This window comes from Sinocyclocheilus rhinocerous, unplaced genomic scaffold (assembly GCF_001515625.1).
Source record: "Sinocyclocheilus rhinocerous isolate Xijiao unplaced genomic scaffold, SAMN03320098_v1.1 scaffold1907, whole genome shotgun sequence".
Lineage (NCBI taxonomy): Eukaryota > Metazoa > Chordata > Actinopteri > Cypriniformes > Cyprinidae > Sinocyclocheilus > Sinocyclocheilus rhinocerous.
In genome coordinates, this window is record NW_015628766.1 from 246687 (window position 1) to 266583 (window position 19897).

The window sequence follows — 19897 nt, forward strand, 5'->3', positions numbered from 1 at the left end:
GTCTCCAGCTTGTTTGTGCAAGTCAGCCTTTGTGAAGGCCACCGGCCTCAGTATGCTGACTCAAGTTTCTATGCTGCATATCTTGCTTCAATAGTTAGAATTTTCTTAATTTTTGTGAGATGTAATTTAACTTCTTTCAAGAGAGAGACGGTAGACAGTATCAGGTTGTGTGTTTTCTGGTTGCTTGCCTGCATTTTGTTCACGTACTTGAACCCTTTCCATACCAAAAACCAAGTATTTCAAATGCAGAGGATGTTTGTATTGGCAAGCTAAATTGGAAGCATAGTATCTTTACCAGAAGTTGTGAAGACGTAATAGAAGACTTAATATTTGTCAAACATTTCAGTCACGAAATAGATTTCACAATGACTTAGTGGGCTTTTCTTGTATGAGAAACAATCAGACAAAGTGTTACAAGACTTAATGCTATCTGTTTAAATCACTCAGATAAGCAAATCAAGTCGTTATTCTTGTCTTTCTTGATTCTGATGCAATTAGATTAGAAGCAGGCACATAAACAGGCAGAAGCTGTGTATTGGCTTGTTTAGTAGGTGATAAAATCTACAGAAAATAACTAATCCAATCTAATAAATCTGAGTGCATTCATGCTTTAATGTGATCTTTTGGTGCCTAAGACAGATAAAAAATAAAATAAAAACATTACTCAAGGTTTTTCTGTTTCTTTCTTTTTTCTCAAAGTGTTTAATAGATCTTTTAAATCTTTCTACAGACTCAGAACTGAGAGATTTAATGATGACGACATCATGGAGCGATCGACTTCAGGACTATGCAGATCTCCCAGCAAACATGGATGGACTAGCGATGAAGAAATACAGGAGAGAGGCCTATCATAGGTATATCAGAAGAATAGACTGACTGTATAATAACTGTGTTTGGGTTGCTAGGCTTAGAAAGAAAGATTTGTCAGTTAGAATACAGAGACATCATCTCCTCAAAAGGAAATTGCATTTTGTGTGTTATCCTTAATTCTTTCTATTTAGATAAAGTGTCGTTTGTTTGCAATCCACTCATTTTAGAAGAGCCCATTGAGTCTAAGAGTTTATAATAGTTGTCACTAAGCATTCCATACTCCATGATTTTATGTGTCATGTTAAGAATGTAAGCAACTCTGTCAAGAAAAGATCCTATTATTTAGACAGCAGCTCCTCTGGTAAATTAAAATAAAGAAGAGAGTTACCTAATTATAGGCCAAACCCTGCAGCGTTGTTTTAAACTACATAGTGAACATGGGCACATGGTGACTGAGGAACATAGAGAAGCTTGTGCAACCCCACAAATATGGAATTTGCCATGCAGTGGCATTATGCAATCTTCAGTAGATAAGAGGGGTGCCATTCGGTTCTTCACAAAAAATCTGCACCTTTAGCACACACCGTCACTTGTGGTATTAATCCAACCGAAGGTCACTTCTGTATTAGAATGTAGTTTACTCTTTGTACTATACGTGAACTTTGACTTTACATTTCTCTGTGCTGAAGCCAAAAGTTCACTGCCTTGTTCCATTACCCAGATAAGTGTGTTTAGATAAGGAAAAGTAAATGTCATGTGTCATGGCAGGGATTCCATTGACCATACAGTCTATTTGAGGTCCAAAGGCAGTGGTTATTTCTGGTGTGTATGTATGTATGTAGTGAAAAACGTGTTAACTCTGTGGAACGTAGTGGTGGAGCTATAGAAAATGAAAAGAATAAATAAATAAAAGAATACGGTCCCGAAAATTGCTCAACCCTCATTGCTGTGTAGAATAAAATCATGTTTCTTTTAAGGCAAGGCAAGGCAAGTTTATTTATATAGCACATTTCATACACAATGGTAATTCAAAGTGCTTTACATAAAAGAAATGAAAAAAGAATTAAAAAAATAATCACAACAATAAAACAAGGAATTTAAAACTTTGAAAATTATTTATACATTGATTTAAGAGGTTTAAAATGAATTTAAAACAGTTAAGAATAGAAAATGATTATACACAAAATATAGTGCAATCAGTAAATGCACAGCTAAACAGGTAAGTTTTGAGTCTGCATTTAAATGTGACTAATGTTTTAGCACATCTGATCTCTTCTGGAAGCTGATTCCAACTGCGGGCGGCATAATAACTAAAAGCGGACTCCCCTTATTTTGTGTGAACCCTTGGTATTTCTAACTGACTCTCTGCTGGTGATAAAGGCATGAACATTCAAGTTTCTCCAAGTCTTGACTGGAAACAAAACATCTAATTCTTGCAATATCTTAAGGTAAGTCTGTTTTTGAAAACTTCCAATCTGCTTATCAAGATGACATTTCAACCAGTGATACACAATTTCCACACCCAAAAACAATCAGCTGCACCTGAAAAAAAAAAAACATTTTGGACAAAATATTTTGGAGAGCAATCATTGACCAAAAGGATTCTAAAACAGCAATATTTAAAATTTGTTCAGAAGAAATATCAAGAGACAACAATATTCAACAATATTGTCGTTGAAGAGCTTAACTGCAACTGGTTTATCACCTGAAAACTTGACACCCTAAACAGCAAACCAAGTTCAATTACTCAATTACCTATTTAACCAAATTGAGCTACCCAAATACATTATTTTTGGTTTGTTGGCTTAGTTTCGGTTTCTGTGTTTTTGTAACAAATTTATTTTGGTGCGTCCCTATTTTCAACTAAATGTTACTAAACAAACATTACTTAATCATTTTCACATGCATGTTTCTAAGTAAACAAACTTAAAAAGGCAATTGGCTCTTTTAGCTGAAAGGCAGGACTTCCCATTTCTACATTCACCATAATTTCTTCCATTCATTTTTATATGAGAGGTTCGTCTCCTCCCCTTTATAGTGTCTCTGGTACAGTATAAGTAGCCTATTACAGAATCGGGCAACAATGAAGATCCATTTGAGATACAAGAGTAATCTGTTTACCAGCTGTCTCTAACTAGTGATGCACACTCTGTTTGAGCCACTGCACCTGCCTGGTTCTTCCTGCTGTTGTTGATTGTTCTAGATGTCTTTGAAGGGAAGCAAACAATCCCTAACTCAACAACTGACACAAAAACAGAGAATGCTATAGAACTGGCATAATCATTTTTGCAACAAGTCAGAAATTCAATGACAAGAAAGCAGAGAGAGGGGGCTATTGTTTGCTGTGGGGGTAACAGGGTGAACAGGGAAATGGGCTTGACAGACCAGCTAGAGCAGTGACATCCACTCAGAATGCAGCGCGCAGGTCTTATCTGGAAAAGTGAATCATGGGATGTAGTCCAGTGTTATGCCACAACAAGGTAGGATTGATCAAATTAATAGTTTTTTTATGGTAATAATGATTTTCTTTTTAATTTTTTTTTATTTTTATAGGGTTGTAAAATGTTTAATACAGGCCTGACGATTCTGATGATCATTTCCGATTTTGTTTTTTTTGTGTGTAGTAAAATATATTACTTTACATTTATTCAGCTGCTATATAAAAGTTTAGAATTTATTTTAAGTTGTTGAAATTGTTTCTTGCTACAGTATAGACTTTGAATCTCTTGTAAAACTATGAATACAATGGCAGTTTGTGGTTTATCTATGTCAGTATCAGATTATATGCATGCACAGAGAGTGATTCAGAATTTCCTTTGTGTTCATATCGTGGCATTAGATGTCATTGCTTGTGGACTAAAGCATAGAGTTGTAAGTGTGCAAAATAATAATTGCAGATCACTCAGCATGTTGGCCTCGAGTATGGGAGTTTATTTATTTCTTGGAATGCCATACTGTAGTAGTTTGTAATATTTTTTTTTCTGAAAGTCAACCCTTTTTTCCTGAAATATAAGTATCTTGAGAAATGTTATTTTTTTTAAATTAAATTTTTAATCAAAATTGAGAATTGCAGAATATTGCAACCAAATACACCTCTGAATGTTTCACATTCTTCCCCAGAGTGTTTGTGAACAGAAGTCTGGCCATGGAAAAGATTAAATGCTTTGGCTTTGACATGGACTACACTTTAGCAGGTAAGGTGTTCCCTACTTTCTTTGATGATTACGTTTAAATGTTCACAGTCCAATTCCCACTTTGCGTCTACAGCACTAGGAATGTGCCGATTTCTGAAAAATCTCAGAAGATCTGTCCTTATGTTTGGGTGCCTCTTGGAGCCAGTAACACTCTTGCTTAGAATGTCAGGGTAAACATACAGTAGGGTTCTTCAATATATTTAGCCACTCCTCGTCTGGTTTTGGAGTCTGGAAAATCGAGGTGATGTCCCGTGTACACAAAGTGCCTCATTTTATGTGATCTAAACCCTGGAGTTTGTTTTTGGCTAGGGGCTTAGTTTGTTGGAATGACCATTAAAATAAACAAGCCACCATATTTACATCTTAAATTATTTATGATATTTAGGTCAGCCAAGAACCTGAAATAAGAGAGAGTTTGGTTCTTATGGTCAACACTGTAACATGGATCAGATGCATTGGGTTTCTGAAATCCCTTTGCTTTCCGTTATTGGTCCCAGGTCCCAGGGACCTTATCGCCAAATGACTACAGCCCCATTGACTCCCTCTGCCAAGGTTCTCACTAACCAGGATTTGGGCCCTGAGAAAGCAGATCAGTTATTTGACAGTTAGAATGGATGACTCTTTAGAGTTGGATAACATGTCTCATAGCCAGCAGCTAATATGGCTTAAGCTAAATTCTGAGGACACTCAGCTGTTGACATCCTCCACATTATAGCTGGCTGTAACCAAGTGCAAATGTTTACAAGTATGAAGCTATATTGTTTCTTATCCTCTGATCAAGTTGCAACCACAGTTTAGAGGTCCTGAAAAATCCATAACAGTCAATAACAGGAAACGGACAAAAATTCTTTGGCAAACATACCGTAGTCTTACAATCTTGAGATGTCTTTTTAGCCAACTAACTTTTGATCATTCTTGATAGATAGCTAAATGAGAATTATGTTATCATTTACTCCCTCTCATGACTTTCCAAACATGTATGCAAAAAGAAGAATGCAAAAGAAGAATGGTTTGAAAGTCCTAGGTTTAAAAAAAAACATTGAGACACTTTTCAAAATATCTTCTTCTATGTTAAAATAATGAAAGTCATACATGTTTGGAATGACATGGTGAGTAAATGACAAAAGTGTTTCATTTTTGGGGGGTCAACTATCCCTTTTAAGGTATAATAAATTACTTTTTTTTTTTTATTCTCTTTTATTTATTCCATTATGTTATACTCAAAAGCCTCTCAAGACAAATTGTCACTCTTTACTCTTGGATGAGACCAATTTTCTTTTTCTGTGGCTCTACAATAGAATATTAATAGATGTTAGCATTTATTGTTGATCTTAAGTCCAGGCTTTGAGAAGCATGAAACCAAACCATACAGGGTTTAAGACCACTTTCCAAGCCCTGATTAATATTTCCTGTTGCTTATTCCATTCCATAATTAAATCCCCTTTGTGATTGGGACCAGCATGCAAGATAATACCCTGCACGTGGACAGAGCTGTGGCACAAACTCTCTATCTAAGCTTGGTGTTGACAGCTCTTCAACCTGACAGTCCATTAAATCACAGATGAAACCCGCCACCTCTGCATTCTTTGAATAGGCCAGATGTGTTTTTCACAGGACAGAGAAATAAAACGCTGTTTAAATGGTATTTTAACTTCAGAATGCTTCCGATTTTTTAATCAATTTATCAAATTAAAGGGTAACACTTTACAATAAGGTTCCATTAGCTAATGTTAGTTAATGTATTAACTAACAAGAATAAACAATGAACAATAAATTTTTTACAGTATTTATTCATCTTTGTTAATGTTAGTGAAATTACAGTCGTTCATTTTTAGTTCATGTTAATTCACAGTGCATTAACTTATGTTAACAAGCACAAGTTTAAATTTTAATAATGCATTAGTAGATGTTGAAATTAACATTAACTAAGATTAATAAATGCTGTAGAAGTATTGTTCATGCTTAGTTCATGTTAACTAAAGAACCTTGTTGTAAAGTGGCACCAATTAAATACTTGAGAAATTTAAAAAAAAAAAAAAAAATCTTTAAAGTTAAATCTTTAAGGTTGTATATAGGGATGCACAATATTAGATTTGTTTTGCCTATATTTTTCAACTCATTTTGGCCGATAACAGATGCCGATACCGATATATTTCCTTTTGCTTGGAAAAAACACCAAGTCTCTCCTGTGCAGAGATTATAAACAAATTATATTTAATTTTGGTTAGTTTTTTACAAAAACTTACTTGTTAGATAAAAAAAACAAAAAACAATAATGAAGTTTTTTTATAATGAGAGTTCATTGAAAGCTTTGAAAATAACTATAAATCAACTATAAATTAATCGCTGCATTTTTTTTTCTCTTCAGACAGATGCAGTGGTAACCGTAACATTTTATTTGAAGATTTAACATTTGTAGATGGTCTAAAGCATTAGAGATTCTGAAAATCCTGAAAATCTTTTAGAGCTCCTTGTATTTAAGTTTGTATAATCTGTTTGGAAAAATATATCACACATTAATGAATAAATCTGTACATATATAGTGATTTAATTTACAAGTGACATGTTTGTAGTTTTTATTCATGTAAGCTATAGCTTCTGACCTTTAAATCAAAACATACTGGTGATTTTATGACATCAGTTACTGCTTTATTTAATCAGAAACACAATCTTAATGTTATTTGTGTATTTTGCTTTCATTTTATTACAAGTAGACCAACAGCTCCCCCTAAGTAAATAAAATGCCGTACTGAACGCACATTAGGACCTGGGGGAGGCTGCCTGCCGCTGCTTGTGCACTAACTGATGACTCTTATCATACAACAAACTTGCATTCTCAGATTAAATGCAGCAATCCAAAACAATCTAATCACCATTCAGACAAAAGTTTGCTTCAAGAATGACCACACTGCTGACGTGATCTTATTGCTAACACACCCAGAGCACATGTGAGTTATTCGTCTTATCGGCAAGGCATATCGGCATAATTTTTCATATCAAGCCGATGTTTACATTTTAAGCCTTTATTGGCCCACTTCTGATAACATTGTGCATCTCTAGTGTATTCTGTTGTATAAAAACCTGAAGTCAAAACCAAAGTCAACCAGAGGCTTAAAGGAATACTCCACCCCAAAATGAAAATTTTGTCATTAATCACTTACCCCCATGTCGTTCCAAACCCCTAAAAGTTTCGTTCGTCTTCGGAACACAATTTAAGATATTTTGGATGAAAACCGGGAGGCTTGTGACTGTCCGATTGACTGCCAAGTAAATTACACTGTCAATAGTCCATCTGCCATCAGTGGTTCAACCGTAACGTTAAGAAACGACGAAAATACTATTTGTACGCGAAGAAAACAAAAATAACGACTTTATTCAAACGTGGAAAAGTGATTAATTACAAAATTTTCATTTTGAGTTGGAGTATCCCTTTAATGCAGATAAAGCATGTTAGTTAGGGAGAGCTTGATGAACGGACTGAGGGGTCGAGGGAGTTTGTTTACCTTGCAATATGATACAAATTTTATTTTCTTGCTGAAGGTAATCTGAGCTATGAATTCCAGCCTGACATCGTACCCTCATTCTGAACACACATGCATATATAATATTCTATCCATGAATGTATGGAGAAAGAAACATGAATCTTCATGGTCTTAGTGGCCCTAGGCCGACACATAGGTCATTGCAAACAAGTTTGGAGCTACAGAAAAATACAGAAGTATTTAAAGTTTCATGTAGTGGTGTAAAATAAATTTTCTTAATAATCAGTTTAATAGAGTGTAGAGCCTCAGTGTAATAGAGTGGACAAGTAGGACACTTGTTTGTGTCATACAGAAGACTAAGGCATAATTTAGCTGGCGTAATAAAATTTTACTGCCTTCAGTAATATTGGAGAAGAAAGCTCAAAGAAGGTGTCAGCTTAAATTGGTGATGATGAAGATTGTGTCTTGCCGATGAAAACTCTGTTGAAAAGGGAGTTTACTGGTCTTAGCTGGTCACCAGGCAAGGTTTTGGCCACAGACCAGATAAACGAGCTTAACAACAGCTTTGCCAGGTTAGCAAACCATGTTTGGTTGGTTTAGGGCAGGGTTCTCAGGGTTTGAAAACCGCTGAGGAATAACTGTGATTATTAAGGCTGTAATGTAATTAAAGAACTATATAGTCTGTTGTACTGCGTGTTTCAGAGTGAAGAGTGGCACTGTGTTCATTTACACTTGTGCAGTTTGCCATGTTTTTGGAGCGGCTCGATAAATGCTGCTTCTCACAAACTCACAAAAAAAAAAAGTTTGTTTAATGTTCATTTGTGAGTATAATGTGCTCTATAGGTTCACTTATTTACATTCATATTCACATAATTTCCAATAATAATAAATAATAATAAAATCTTGAATATTTGCCATGTTAAAAGCTTGAGGTTTTGAACGTTTGAAGACATAAATTAAAAAAATTTAAGACATAAATATTTGAATTGTGACTTGAAGTGTTAGTTGGTTCTTGTACAGAGTGAACCCAAATGTGAACACCCTTAAAAGTAACTATTTACATTAGCAGTAATTGTTTCGTTAAATTATTGAAATCTCAGGGGCTACTTCAAGTAGATATTTTAGGTATTTTATGTATAAGCGGTATGGACAGTATAATTTTCCCATTTTATATACATGCTTTATTATGAAAAAGGAGAAAAAGATTTCATAATGTTGACTAATTGCTGGCTAATAGTTGATCAAATCTAGGTGAGGCTCCTTTATTTCACTTGAACTGTAAATACATTAATGGTCATGTTACCTGAAGTTTGATCTGTATTTCACAGCAATGCATACCTCATAACCTTTTTTTGTCAATATAATCATAAACTAATTTTACCTCAAACTTTTACCCAGTCTTAATGTAGGCCACATATAATGAAGTATAGACTGCCAGCTGTAAAACTGCCAACAATATTTTCTTTTCACCCTAGCAGAAGTATGCTAGCTCAAGGCCAACATTGTCCAAGGTCAACACTGGTGTATGCAGTTAAGCAAAGAGTGATGATGGGAATAGTGACTGAGAGGGAAAAAGAGGCTCAAAATAGGTTTCGCTGTAGCTTCGTGGAACATCATAGGGAGGAGAGAGAGAGAGACAGAACTGGAAGGGGCAGTTGGGTTTGTGTACAGCTGCTATCTGTGTGGATGTATCTGGCCTGAGTTAGTGACTCTGTTGGGGTTTGCTTGCCTGTGTGTGCCTGTACTTCTGGCCTTGGCTCTCTGGGGGATTAATTTCTATCTGCCTCACACTCCACAGCCTGTCTGTCATACAGCTGTAGATATACAAGCCTGGAACAGATCGTGAAACTCACTGGAGGCAGTCCTACAAATAACTTACTGTAATGTCTCATATAACTGAAAGATTGTGATTGTGATGTCATTTCGATGGAACTGGTAAAACTAGCCTATGATAGTCTGTATGGATTAGTAAAATAACAAAGAAATCAATAGCTGTGGGAAAAAAAAGAAAAACACTGCTGCGGCTTGTACTATAAAACACAGCATTTTGGTCAAATGTCAACAAAGGTCTAGGACAGTGTGTGGAACCATTGCTATTTTTTGTTATATCGAATGTGTCACACCTGTCTGTGACCATCAAGGAATTTATTTGAAAGAGGAATTTGGCTTTGAAGAGGGAAAGAGGGAAACTGAAAGTGGGAGACTGCACAAAATAGAACAACTGCAGATAAAAAGGTGTTCTGAAGGACCATAACAGAATAAAGCTCCTCCTTTTAGTGAGCTTATCTTGACAAACAATGTTCAGACTTGCACAAACACAAGCCTATTATAGAAAAAAAGCATTCTGGCAAAAAACAAACAAACAGGTTGTTGTGGTCAAACATGTCTCAGTCTTCATTAGCAACGGACCCAGGAGTTCACCCTGAGGCACTCCTCTTCTTTTCATTTCGTACTCTCAAGAGATCCTTCTGGGTTTCTGCCCTTTGACCTGCCTCCTCATCAACAACAAGCATAACACATTTCCAGCTCTTCCATAACAACATGTGACGTGAGCTTAAGTGTGTCTGTGTACAGTTTAGTAACCCCCATCTTTGCTGAAGCTGTTGTTCTATACATGTCTGTCTTATTTTAATTTCTTCTTCAATTGGGTGTCAGGCTGGAACAACAGATTTTGTGGTTAGGTCTTGCGAAATGCCTTTTGTTGCTGAAATACCACCCAAATCCCTCTGCAGAGGCTTGGGATCTAATTGGGTTTAAATCTTTTAGGGCAAGTGGGTCCGGTTTCATACTGGATTAGATCACAGGGCATACATGGCCCTGCTAAGCCTTTGTAATGTGAATGTTCTGGTACACTTCGCTTGCTCTGTGAAAGGACAAGGTTGGGGTCCACACGTATCACAGAGAGTGTCTTTAAATACAACACTCGCGCTGCCATGTATGCATATTTATGTTTTATTTTTGGTCAGTTGTTATTGAGATCCCTTCCAGAATAAACTCAGTTTGGAGGGTTTTACAGTTATTTCAGCCACAAATATTAATCATTGTGCCAATAGTTATTAGTAAATGAAAGAATTGTTTGGGCAACTAATCTTTTAGTATGTAACAAAATACAGAGCCCCGCACACTTTCAGGAAAAGGTACAAAACTAGGAGGGTAACCTTTCAAAAGGTACTAATATACACTTTTAACTTAAGGTACTAATATGCATCATTTAGTGGTAAACTAAAATGTACCATTTAGGCTTTGTGCCTTAGAGTACCACTTCAGTGACAGCTTTGTACCTTTATTTCTGAGAGTGCACATGGCATGCAGGGAAAGATGGGGAATCACAAAAGGGATTCTTGTTTTAGTTGAACCATGGCCACATTGTAGTAATTTATTCCCTCGTGTACTAATTCATTGTGGCCACAATTTAATTAAATTAAACCTAGGGAACTAATTATTACAAAGTGAACACGATTAAACTAAAACGAAAGAACTAATTAGAACAATGTGGCCACAACTGAACTAAAATGACAAAAAAAATCTTAATTTGTGGCCACAATATCCTTTTTTTTTTCTTCTGCATGTCATGTCTGGGGCTTGTAGCTAGTTTTGGACCCCATTTACTGTAATTGTAAAAAAATTTACAAATTGGCAAAAACAACACATCTCAACAATATGAGGGTGAGTAAATAATGAAACATTTTTTAAAATGAACAGTTCCTCTATGGTACATTAATACTTATTACAAGACTGTACAGGATGTAACAATGGAATTATATAGTAGTCTGTTCATTTTATTTGTGCTGTTCAATATATCTTACTGAATATCTCTCTATCAATAGTATACAAATCACCTGAATATGAATCTTTGGGCTTTGATCTGACTGTGGAGCGGCTGGTCTCCATTGGCTACCCGCAGGAACTGCTCGGTTTTGTTTATGACCCCACTTTCCCTACAAGGTAATAAACTCTCATTGGCAGACCATATTTGAGACAGTTGTCTGTACCAAGACTATCATTTGATATTATGTTTATAGGATAAATAACACATTTAACCCTTTATTTTCTTTTTGTTTTTACAGAGGTCTGGTGTTTGACACCATGTATGGCAACCTCCTGAAGGTAGATGCTTATGGAAACATCCTGGTGTGTGCCCATGGCTTTAACTTCCTGCGAGGGTGAGTAATCCCGATCCCCGTCAAGCCCTGCCTGGATGGTCTTGGTTACTGAACTCTGATGAAACCGATGGAGTATGTGCTCATAATGTTTCTGTGTCACTGCCAGCCCTGACACCCGAGAGCTCTATCCCAACAAGTTTATCCAGCGTGATGACACAGAACGCTTCTACATCCTCAACACACTCTTTAACCTTCCAGGTAGGCACTTTATCATTGTCCTATACGTAGCCCTGTCACTGGCTGTCATTCAGATACACATTAACAGTGGCTCTTTTTAACTCTTAATGCTTACGTGTGCATGAGGAGTGTGTTTTTTATTTTAAATTCCTGAGTTGCTTCCTGAGAATATTTGTTCTAACTAACGGCCATGTATATAGTCTTCAGAAACAGGTTGTAATTGTATTTGTGTGCAGTTATTCTTTTTGGGGTTTTTTCTTTCTTTCGTACAGTATGACAGAGTAATGAAGTGATTCATTCTTGGTGATTCAGAGATTCATGCTTGGATTGAAATTTAAGGTCATAACTGTAACACATTCATTACATTTAAAGCAGGAAATTAATTTTTTCATTCTTTTGTGTTTTACTTATCTTTTAATAAACTATGCTATGATCCAACTGAACTTGATCAATAATAATTGCGCATTATGAGAGCATATGGCAAAAAAGCAGCTTTGCCATTTTGTCTGGAAAAAAGGCCATGTGTTTGGAATGACATAAGGTGAGTAGATATTGCCAGAATTTTCCATTTAAAGCAAATTATTACTTGAACTGACCAAATGACATGAGAGTTTTAGACCTTCTTACCTGCAATAAGGTAAGTGCATTTTTTTGCAAGATAAAATATTTTTTGTTGCATTTTCAAATGCACTTTCATCAAAACTGCTTGTGTAAGTTTTTTTTTATGTTACTAAAAGAAGTCTCTTATGCTAAACAAGGCTGCATTTATTTGATAAAAAATACAGTAAAAATAGTAATATTGTGAAATATTACAATTTAAAAGAACTGTTCTCTATTTGAATATATTTTAAAATGTAATTAAGTTGACTTGAGAAAGCCAACTTGCTGAAATGCTATTTTAGCTTATTTTCGTGGTGTTTGCCTATAAGGCAAACCATCACTATTGTTCTCTTGCATACTTATTTTTAGTGGTGCATCACTATTGTTCTCTTACTAGGGTTGGGTATCGAAACCCGGTACCAATATGGCACCGGTACCTATGTAACCGGTATGTACTGGAACCGAATAAGAACGCAGATTTCGGTGCTTCATTTCGGTGCCATGTCTGAGCGATCGATTGAAATATTTATTATCTGGTTCTCCGAAACGGACGTAAGAAGCATCATCACCGTCACCACACGTGAAAAATAATTTCACGACTGAGAAAATGCACGTGAACTCAAGTCGGAAAGCTCTAATAATACAAATCCAGCAAATATTTGTAGTAAAACGAGTGTCCATGTTGTTTTCACATTCCGACTTAAAAGCACAACTCGGGAAATGAGAGCATCAGAGGAGCGTGTGAATGCAGTAATTACACTTGCTCTGATGGCAGCAGGTAGCCTTCCGTTAACTAAGCTAAACATGCTTAAATTAAAATGCCTAAAGCTAAACCTCCCTTGTATTCACATTTCTAAACCTGTTGTCCAACAAAAGAGAACATTATAACCTTTTTACTCCACAACACCAGTCAAATGCTTCCTTCTGTGATCTGATGTAGCTTCTTGTCAAAGAATGAGGCAGAAAATATGTTCCATAGGCTACTTTAAAAAGAATACATCCATTAGCAATGGATTATAAATATACTTGATTATTAAGAAAATGCCAGAGATGGCTTGAATAGCACAGATAAACTATATTGTCGCAGGCGAGTGTTTATTCTCTTTGTTTTATCATTCAAAACATTTATATGTTCTGTTTACTCAGTTACAGCTATAATAGCAATGCCTTTGTCCATATAAGGGATTTCCTGGAGGGTGATGAGTTCCGATACTTCTGTGACTGGATATGTGGATTTTCTGTGCGAAGGTGCCCTCTGGCGTCCAGTATGATTGAAACAGACATCATGTGTTTATAGTGCTATGGCCAATCAATTTTGGGGGGAATTTTTATTTTATTTGTAAATAATTTTTTATAAGTATCGGTTCAGGCACTGTTTAGGCACCGGAACCGTTTTAAAAGTATCGATTTGGCACCGGTATCGAAAAAAAAACAAACGATACACAACCCTATCTCTTACATACTTATTAAGATCTACTGTTTAAGCTTATATTATTAGAGTGGTGCTTGCAAACTATGCTGTGTGTTTATTATTATTTATTTATTCTTCTTTTGTACAAATTTTGGCATGTAACTCGTCCCGTACTGTCTGTCATAGACCCATGAAAGAGGTGTCAAATCATGCGGCTTATTGAGGAGAAGTGTGCGTTTAATTTTGTAAGCGATCGGGCATGTGATGTTCTCACAGCATGCGAAAAATCCCATAGACTTTGCATTGCGGCCAACTTTGACGGTTCGTAGCGCAGAGCGAGAATTTCATAGAAACATGTGGGTCACCACATTTGAAGAGGCTGGCAAGCTATGCGTGAACATACCCCGCAATGGGGTATAAGTGGCCCCATAGACATACTATGGTAAGGGATGACCATGAAACAAAATCTGAGCACACGTTTTTTCTACTAAGGTAAATTGCATAGGAATTTTGCATTGAACATAACTCTACATCACAATGTCATAGTGACATGGGGGTGGCTCATTTTACTCAGGCAACCAATCAGTCTCTCAGGATCATTGTGAAAGTATCAAGCCATGCCCTAGCAACCATTTAGAGCACCCTAGCAACTGATCCCATAGACTGCCATTCTATAAAAAGCCCAGATGAATATCTTTGTATCACAGTGTCGTAGAGACATGAGGTTGGATTCGTTTGTTTGGGGGCAGCAAATAGCCATCACTTATTATCTTCACCACTTCCTATTCATGCCCTAGCAACCATTGTCAAGCACCCTAGCGACCCAAACCTAAAGAGGGATATTTTCAAATCTGTATGCCACCGAGACATGGGGTTTGGTTTATATCATTCATACTGGCAAGCAGTCTTTGGAGTATCATCATTGGCAGCTGCCAAGCCACTCCCTAACAACCAAACAGAGTACCCTAGCAACCACTTATAAGACCTATATCTCTGCATCAGAGCATCATATAGACATAGGTCTTGGCACATTTGTCTCGTGCTAGCAAACAGGACTTCCAACATGCTACACATGCTAGCAGTGAATAGATACATGCTAATAGCGATTAGCTAAGTGTTAAAACACTTTAAAAGTCCTAACTGATTGTTAAAACATGATAAAAAAGACAAGTAACTGCATAGTGTCGAGTTTTGCCATGGCAAGCACCACTCACATTTTCTTCAGAAAATGTACATATCAATTTATTCTTCTTCTTCTTCCGTACAAACTCTGTTTATTTAAGCTTTCAAAATTCAAGCTTTTACAACTGCTTCAAACTTTCAGTCAAGGATTTTTCAAGCCAACTTCAAAGTTGCAAACTCATCTAATTTATACCTTTGATGTAAAGCGGAACTTTCAGCAGCCACTACTCCTGTCTCCAATGTCACATGATCCTTCAGAAATCATTATACTATTTTGATTTGCTGCTCAAGAAACATTTCTTATTATTATCAATGTTGAAAATAGAATTAGCGGATTAATGTTTTTGTGGAAAACGTAATACATTTTTTGTATTCTTTTTTTTTAGAATTCTTTGATGAATAGAAAGTTCAAAAGAACAGCATTTATTTGAAATGGATATCTTTTTTAACATTATAAATGTTTTTACTGCCATTGATCTTTCAAAATAATAATAATAATAATAAATAAATAATCTTACTGACCCCAAACATGTGAACAATGGTATATAAATTAAATTATATACAAAAATAAACTGGATCTGAGAACTTCTTTCATACTCTCCTTCTTTCTTTATCTGTTTCTCTCTCTCTGTACAGAAACATACCTTTTAGCCTGCCTGGTTGACTTCTTCTCAAACTGTGACCGATATTCAAGGTAGGAGTTCCAGTGACTATGATTCTATTACACTGTTGCCTTGGACACTGCATACAGCCTTACCACTGATTCATAATCAGTATTATTTACTGTGGGTGAGAACTGTTTAATGCTCATTGCTCCCTATATCAGTTCACCACCTAACACGTTATGTTTTGATAAGAAAATCCTAATACAGCATAAAATGTTTACAACTATGCTATAAAACAGGACATAATCAGATTGTAGTCCGTGGTTCAACTTGGAATCATGTCCGTGCATGCCATAATTTATAATCCATTTACTTTAACTTGCTAATGACTAATCATAGTCCATGTAAAGCAGGTAAAATAAACATTTAAAATTATAACTTTTAAATGGCATGGAAATAATTCTACTCGTGCTCTGAAAAAAAACAAACAAACAAAAACAGCCAGAGTTATTTAGTCTAGATTAAATCTGTTAAAACGTAATAGTCTGTGATTTGTGTTTTGGTATGGATGCATGTCCTCTGAAACACCTGTTGGTCCTTTTAGGGGGAGAGAGCTTTCCTGTTTGGCTCGGACAACCTCAAACAAGGGAAGACTGTCCCATTTAAACATGTCTGACTGTCGATAAAATGTGTCAGAGCTGGAGCTCGGCCTCTTACTCTGCTGTCCTTCTGTTCTTTCTAAACCTTTAGCTGTGAAACGGGCTTTAAGGATGGAGACCTCTTCATGTCCTTCAAGAGCATGTTCCAAGATGTTCGAGACGCTGTAGACTGGGTACATTTTAAGGTAAAAAGGTTCTCTGTTTCTCTTTCTATCAGAGTAATATGCCAAAGTAGCTGTGTACATTAATAGCAGACAGCTATGATTAACTGTGAAATAGTACAGGTAGGTACTGGATTCCTAATTTAAGTGTTTTTGATGAATGTCATAAACTTGTTCTGTTGTTAAAGGCTTTATTTATTTTCTCAGGGAACATTGAAGGAGAAAACAGTGGAAAACCTGGAGAAGTATGTTGTGAAAGATGTAAGTTTTTTTTTTTTTTTAATTTCTGAAGTTACTGTATTTCTCAGAATAACTGTTTTTTTTTTTCTAATTTAAAGGCCAAGTTGCCATTGCTGCTGAGCCGCATGAATGAAGTCGCCAAAGTTTTCTTAGCCACCAACAGTGACTACAAATACACAGATGTTAGTTTACTGATGAAAATGCATACATAAGCTCTGTTTCAGAACCTAGTTAGCTGCATATTGAGAACATGCTTCCTCTAAGGTAACCTCACAAATGAGAGATTTGGATCGCTTTACACTGGCCGATTTACATAAGCTAAAAGCTCAGTACTCTAATAACATGCCACACACAAATGTTGGTTGAAATTTTAATAGACCTTAATCAGGGTATGTGCCATATTGAATTTAGATCATGTAATTTTCACAACTCACAACTTTCAAAACTGTTTTTGTCTACTGAAAGGTTTTTTGGAAAGATTCGATCAGCGGAATAATCGATCTGTTTAACAACCCATTAAACGCACTGTACTTCTGTCCCTCACAGCCTGTTTTCATTCCTGTCAAAAATTAACTACTTTCATTACCCTATTTTAATCTTCATTTCTGTCTTAGCAACTGTTTTTTTTACAACTAGAATATCTCATGCCTGGAAAAGGCTCTCAGCCAATCAGATTTGAGGACCAGAAACTGTTGTGTGTATATTATATACTGTGTATATATATATATATAATTTTTTTTTTCTTGTCTAGAAAACATATTTTTAAAAGTCCCACTTTTAAAAAGGCTGTGAGAGCCCTGGTTCATAAATAAAAATTGTTGAAAAAGTAACAGTTGTTTCTTGGGCGCAAATTGAAATAAGAAATACAGTGTCCACTTACATCTTGATTTTTAGTTTTTAGCAATTTGCTAAATCTTAGGAGGCAGCATAGTTAAGCGATGCTTTTCAAAAGGCTTTGTGTCAAAACTTTGCCTTAAAAAATCCCTCTGTATGCACCTTACTAGGTTTTGAATCAGAGCAATAGACTATTGCACATGCAACTGGTTTGTTTCATTCTTGGACACAGACAAACCATGATCTTTTCGTTTTGATTTGTTTTACAGAAAATTATGACATACTTGTTTGACTTCCCCCATGGCCCAAAGGTATTCACATAGATTTTTAAGCCTGTCCTTAAACCTTTCGAAAGAGTTTCCTGTCATATACAGTATTGTTGCTCATAATAATGTTTTATGTCGTAGCATGGCACTCCACACCGTCCGTGGCAGTCATACTTCGACCTTATCCTAGTGGATGCTCGAAAGCCTTTATTTTTTGGAGAGGGAACTGTTCTAAGACAGGTGGATACGGTGAGTATATCAAACAAAAAGCTCTACTTATTACTAAAACAGAAGCAGAATCTCAAAGTCAGCAGGTGTAGTATTGCACATTCTGGAACATTTTATCCTGCTGAACGTGATCACGAAGAAGGTTAGTCAGCGCTGAGTATTGAGCATTTATAATGAAGTCTGCTGAGCACAATAGAACTAATTAGAGAGGAAAATTCCCTTTCCTGTCTTCCCTTTTACAGATTCGCTTTGCAGTATTAAGGAGCTAAACAGTTCACTGAACAGTCATGCCACTTCTAAGAGAGATATTTTAATGCAAACATCTGTCTGTAACCCCCACAATCCAGTTTAACCACCAACCAACCAACAAAATGCAAAGTTATTTATTTGTGCTGAAATAAAAATACAGTAATAGTAATAAAGTTTATCAGTGTTTCTCAACCTTTTTGACTCATTTAAGACAATATCCAAAGGCCACCCAAGATTTTTCTGGTATTTCTTTCCTTTTTTTCCCCACAACTCCTTCCTGTTTTAGCTTATTTTAAAGCTTGTTTGTCTTATTTTAAGTAATCTTGTGGACCCCTTGGAAGTGTGCTGAGGGGCCCTAGTGAGCCCTGGACCCCTGGTTGTGAACCACTGAAGTACATGGAATGAATATTCAGACAGTCTGGACATCTAAATATTAATCAGTCTGTTCTCTATCACAGATTACAGCGCGGCTGAAAATAGGAACATACACTGGACCTTTACAACATGGCATTGTTTACTCTGGAGGTACATTAAATTCTTGTATTGAGATTATGTTTTACAAATATAATGATTGTCATTTAAATTGTGCTATGATAAACATTTAACATCTCATATTGCTGTTGATTGAACATCAATGCTGAAAGAACGAAGGCATAAAATCACACGACTCTCATGTTAAACAGGGAAAATATTGTAATGAAATAATTGCAGTTTGATTCATTATGTAGCTTTTTTTTCTGGGCATTGAGAATACCATAGATATATTATGTGAAAATGCCACTCATTTCTAAAAAAAATTATGTTTTAATCTCTGCCCAGGTTCTTCTGATATTATTTGTGACCTGCTCGGAGCAAAAGGGAAGGATATTTTGTACATTGGAGATCATATTTTTGGAGATATTCTTAAGTCCAAGAAGCGACAGGGTTGGCGGACGTTCCTGGTGATTCCTGAATTGGCGCATTGTTTACTCTGGAGGTACATTAAATTATTGGATAAAGATGGAAATGACACACACACACACACACACAGTGATGTATCTCCTCAAGTCATTGAAACATAGATCACAAGGACATCTGGTCTACTACAGATGAACAGTTTATCACATGATTTTTCACTGCATGTGTACAGTCACTTAGTTCGGTAATACATTAGTTAACTTCATGAAAGTACTGGTAAAATAAGGTAACTAGGGTTCATGGCTATTACCCAGTTCAGGGTTATTACCCAGTTATTGTAATTACTATAATGCAGACCTGCCAACCTGTACGCATTTTGCGTAGCGGATACGCATTTTGACCTCAAAGTATGCTGGTACGATTTGTCACTCTAAACTACGCAAAAAACCTGCTGACGCCTCTGTCCACGTGCAGTATTCAAAACAAGCAACATCTTAATGTTCTTTTTGAATGTCATCATTCAAAGCATTTCTGTCTTCTTTCATTCAGTTACAGCGATAGCTGGCTGTTTTTGTCCATATTAGGGATTTCCTGGAGCGTCCTGAGTTCTATTTCTTCTATAATGTATATGTGGATTTTCTGTGCGAGGGCGCCCTCAGGGGTCCAGTGTGAATGAAACGCACATTACATGTGTTCATAGCACTAAATAATGGCCAATCCATAAAAATAATACTTCTTT

At 36.1% G+C, this 19897-nt stretch overlaps 1 protein-coding gene across 1 annotated transcript in view; it reads left to right on the forward strand.

The window, feature by feature from the left end:
• LOC107738462 (cytosolic purine 5'-nucleotidase-like) overlaps positions 1-19897 on the forward strand; it is a 28798-nt gene that overhangs the window by 1320 nt on the left and 7581 nt on the right. Inside the window, exons 2-13 of the mRNA XM_016550221.1 lie at positions 731-854; positions 3931-4004; positions 11314-11431; positions 11554-11649; positions 11756-11847; positions 15656-15713; positions 16375-16468; positions 16652-16705; positions 16783-16866; positions 17788-17829; positions 17926-18033; positions 18720-18786. Of these exons, the coding sequence (XP_016405707.1) occupies positions 751-854; positions 3931-4004; positions 11314-11431; positions 11554-11649; positions 11756-11847; positions 15656-15713; positions 16375-16468; positions 16652-16705; positions 16783-16866; positions 17788-17829; positions 17926-18033; positions 18720-18786 (991 nt within the window). The 5' untranslated portion in view covers positions 731-750. The remainder of the gene's footprint in view (positions 1-730; positions 855-3930; positions 4005-11313; positions 11432-11553; positions 11650-11755; positions 11848-15655; positions 15714-16374; positions 16469-16651; positions 16706-16782; positions 16867-17787; positions 17830-17925; positions 18034-18719; positions 18787-19897) is intronic.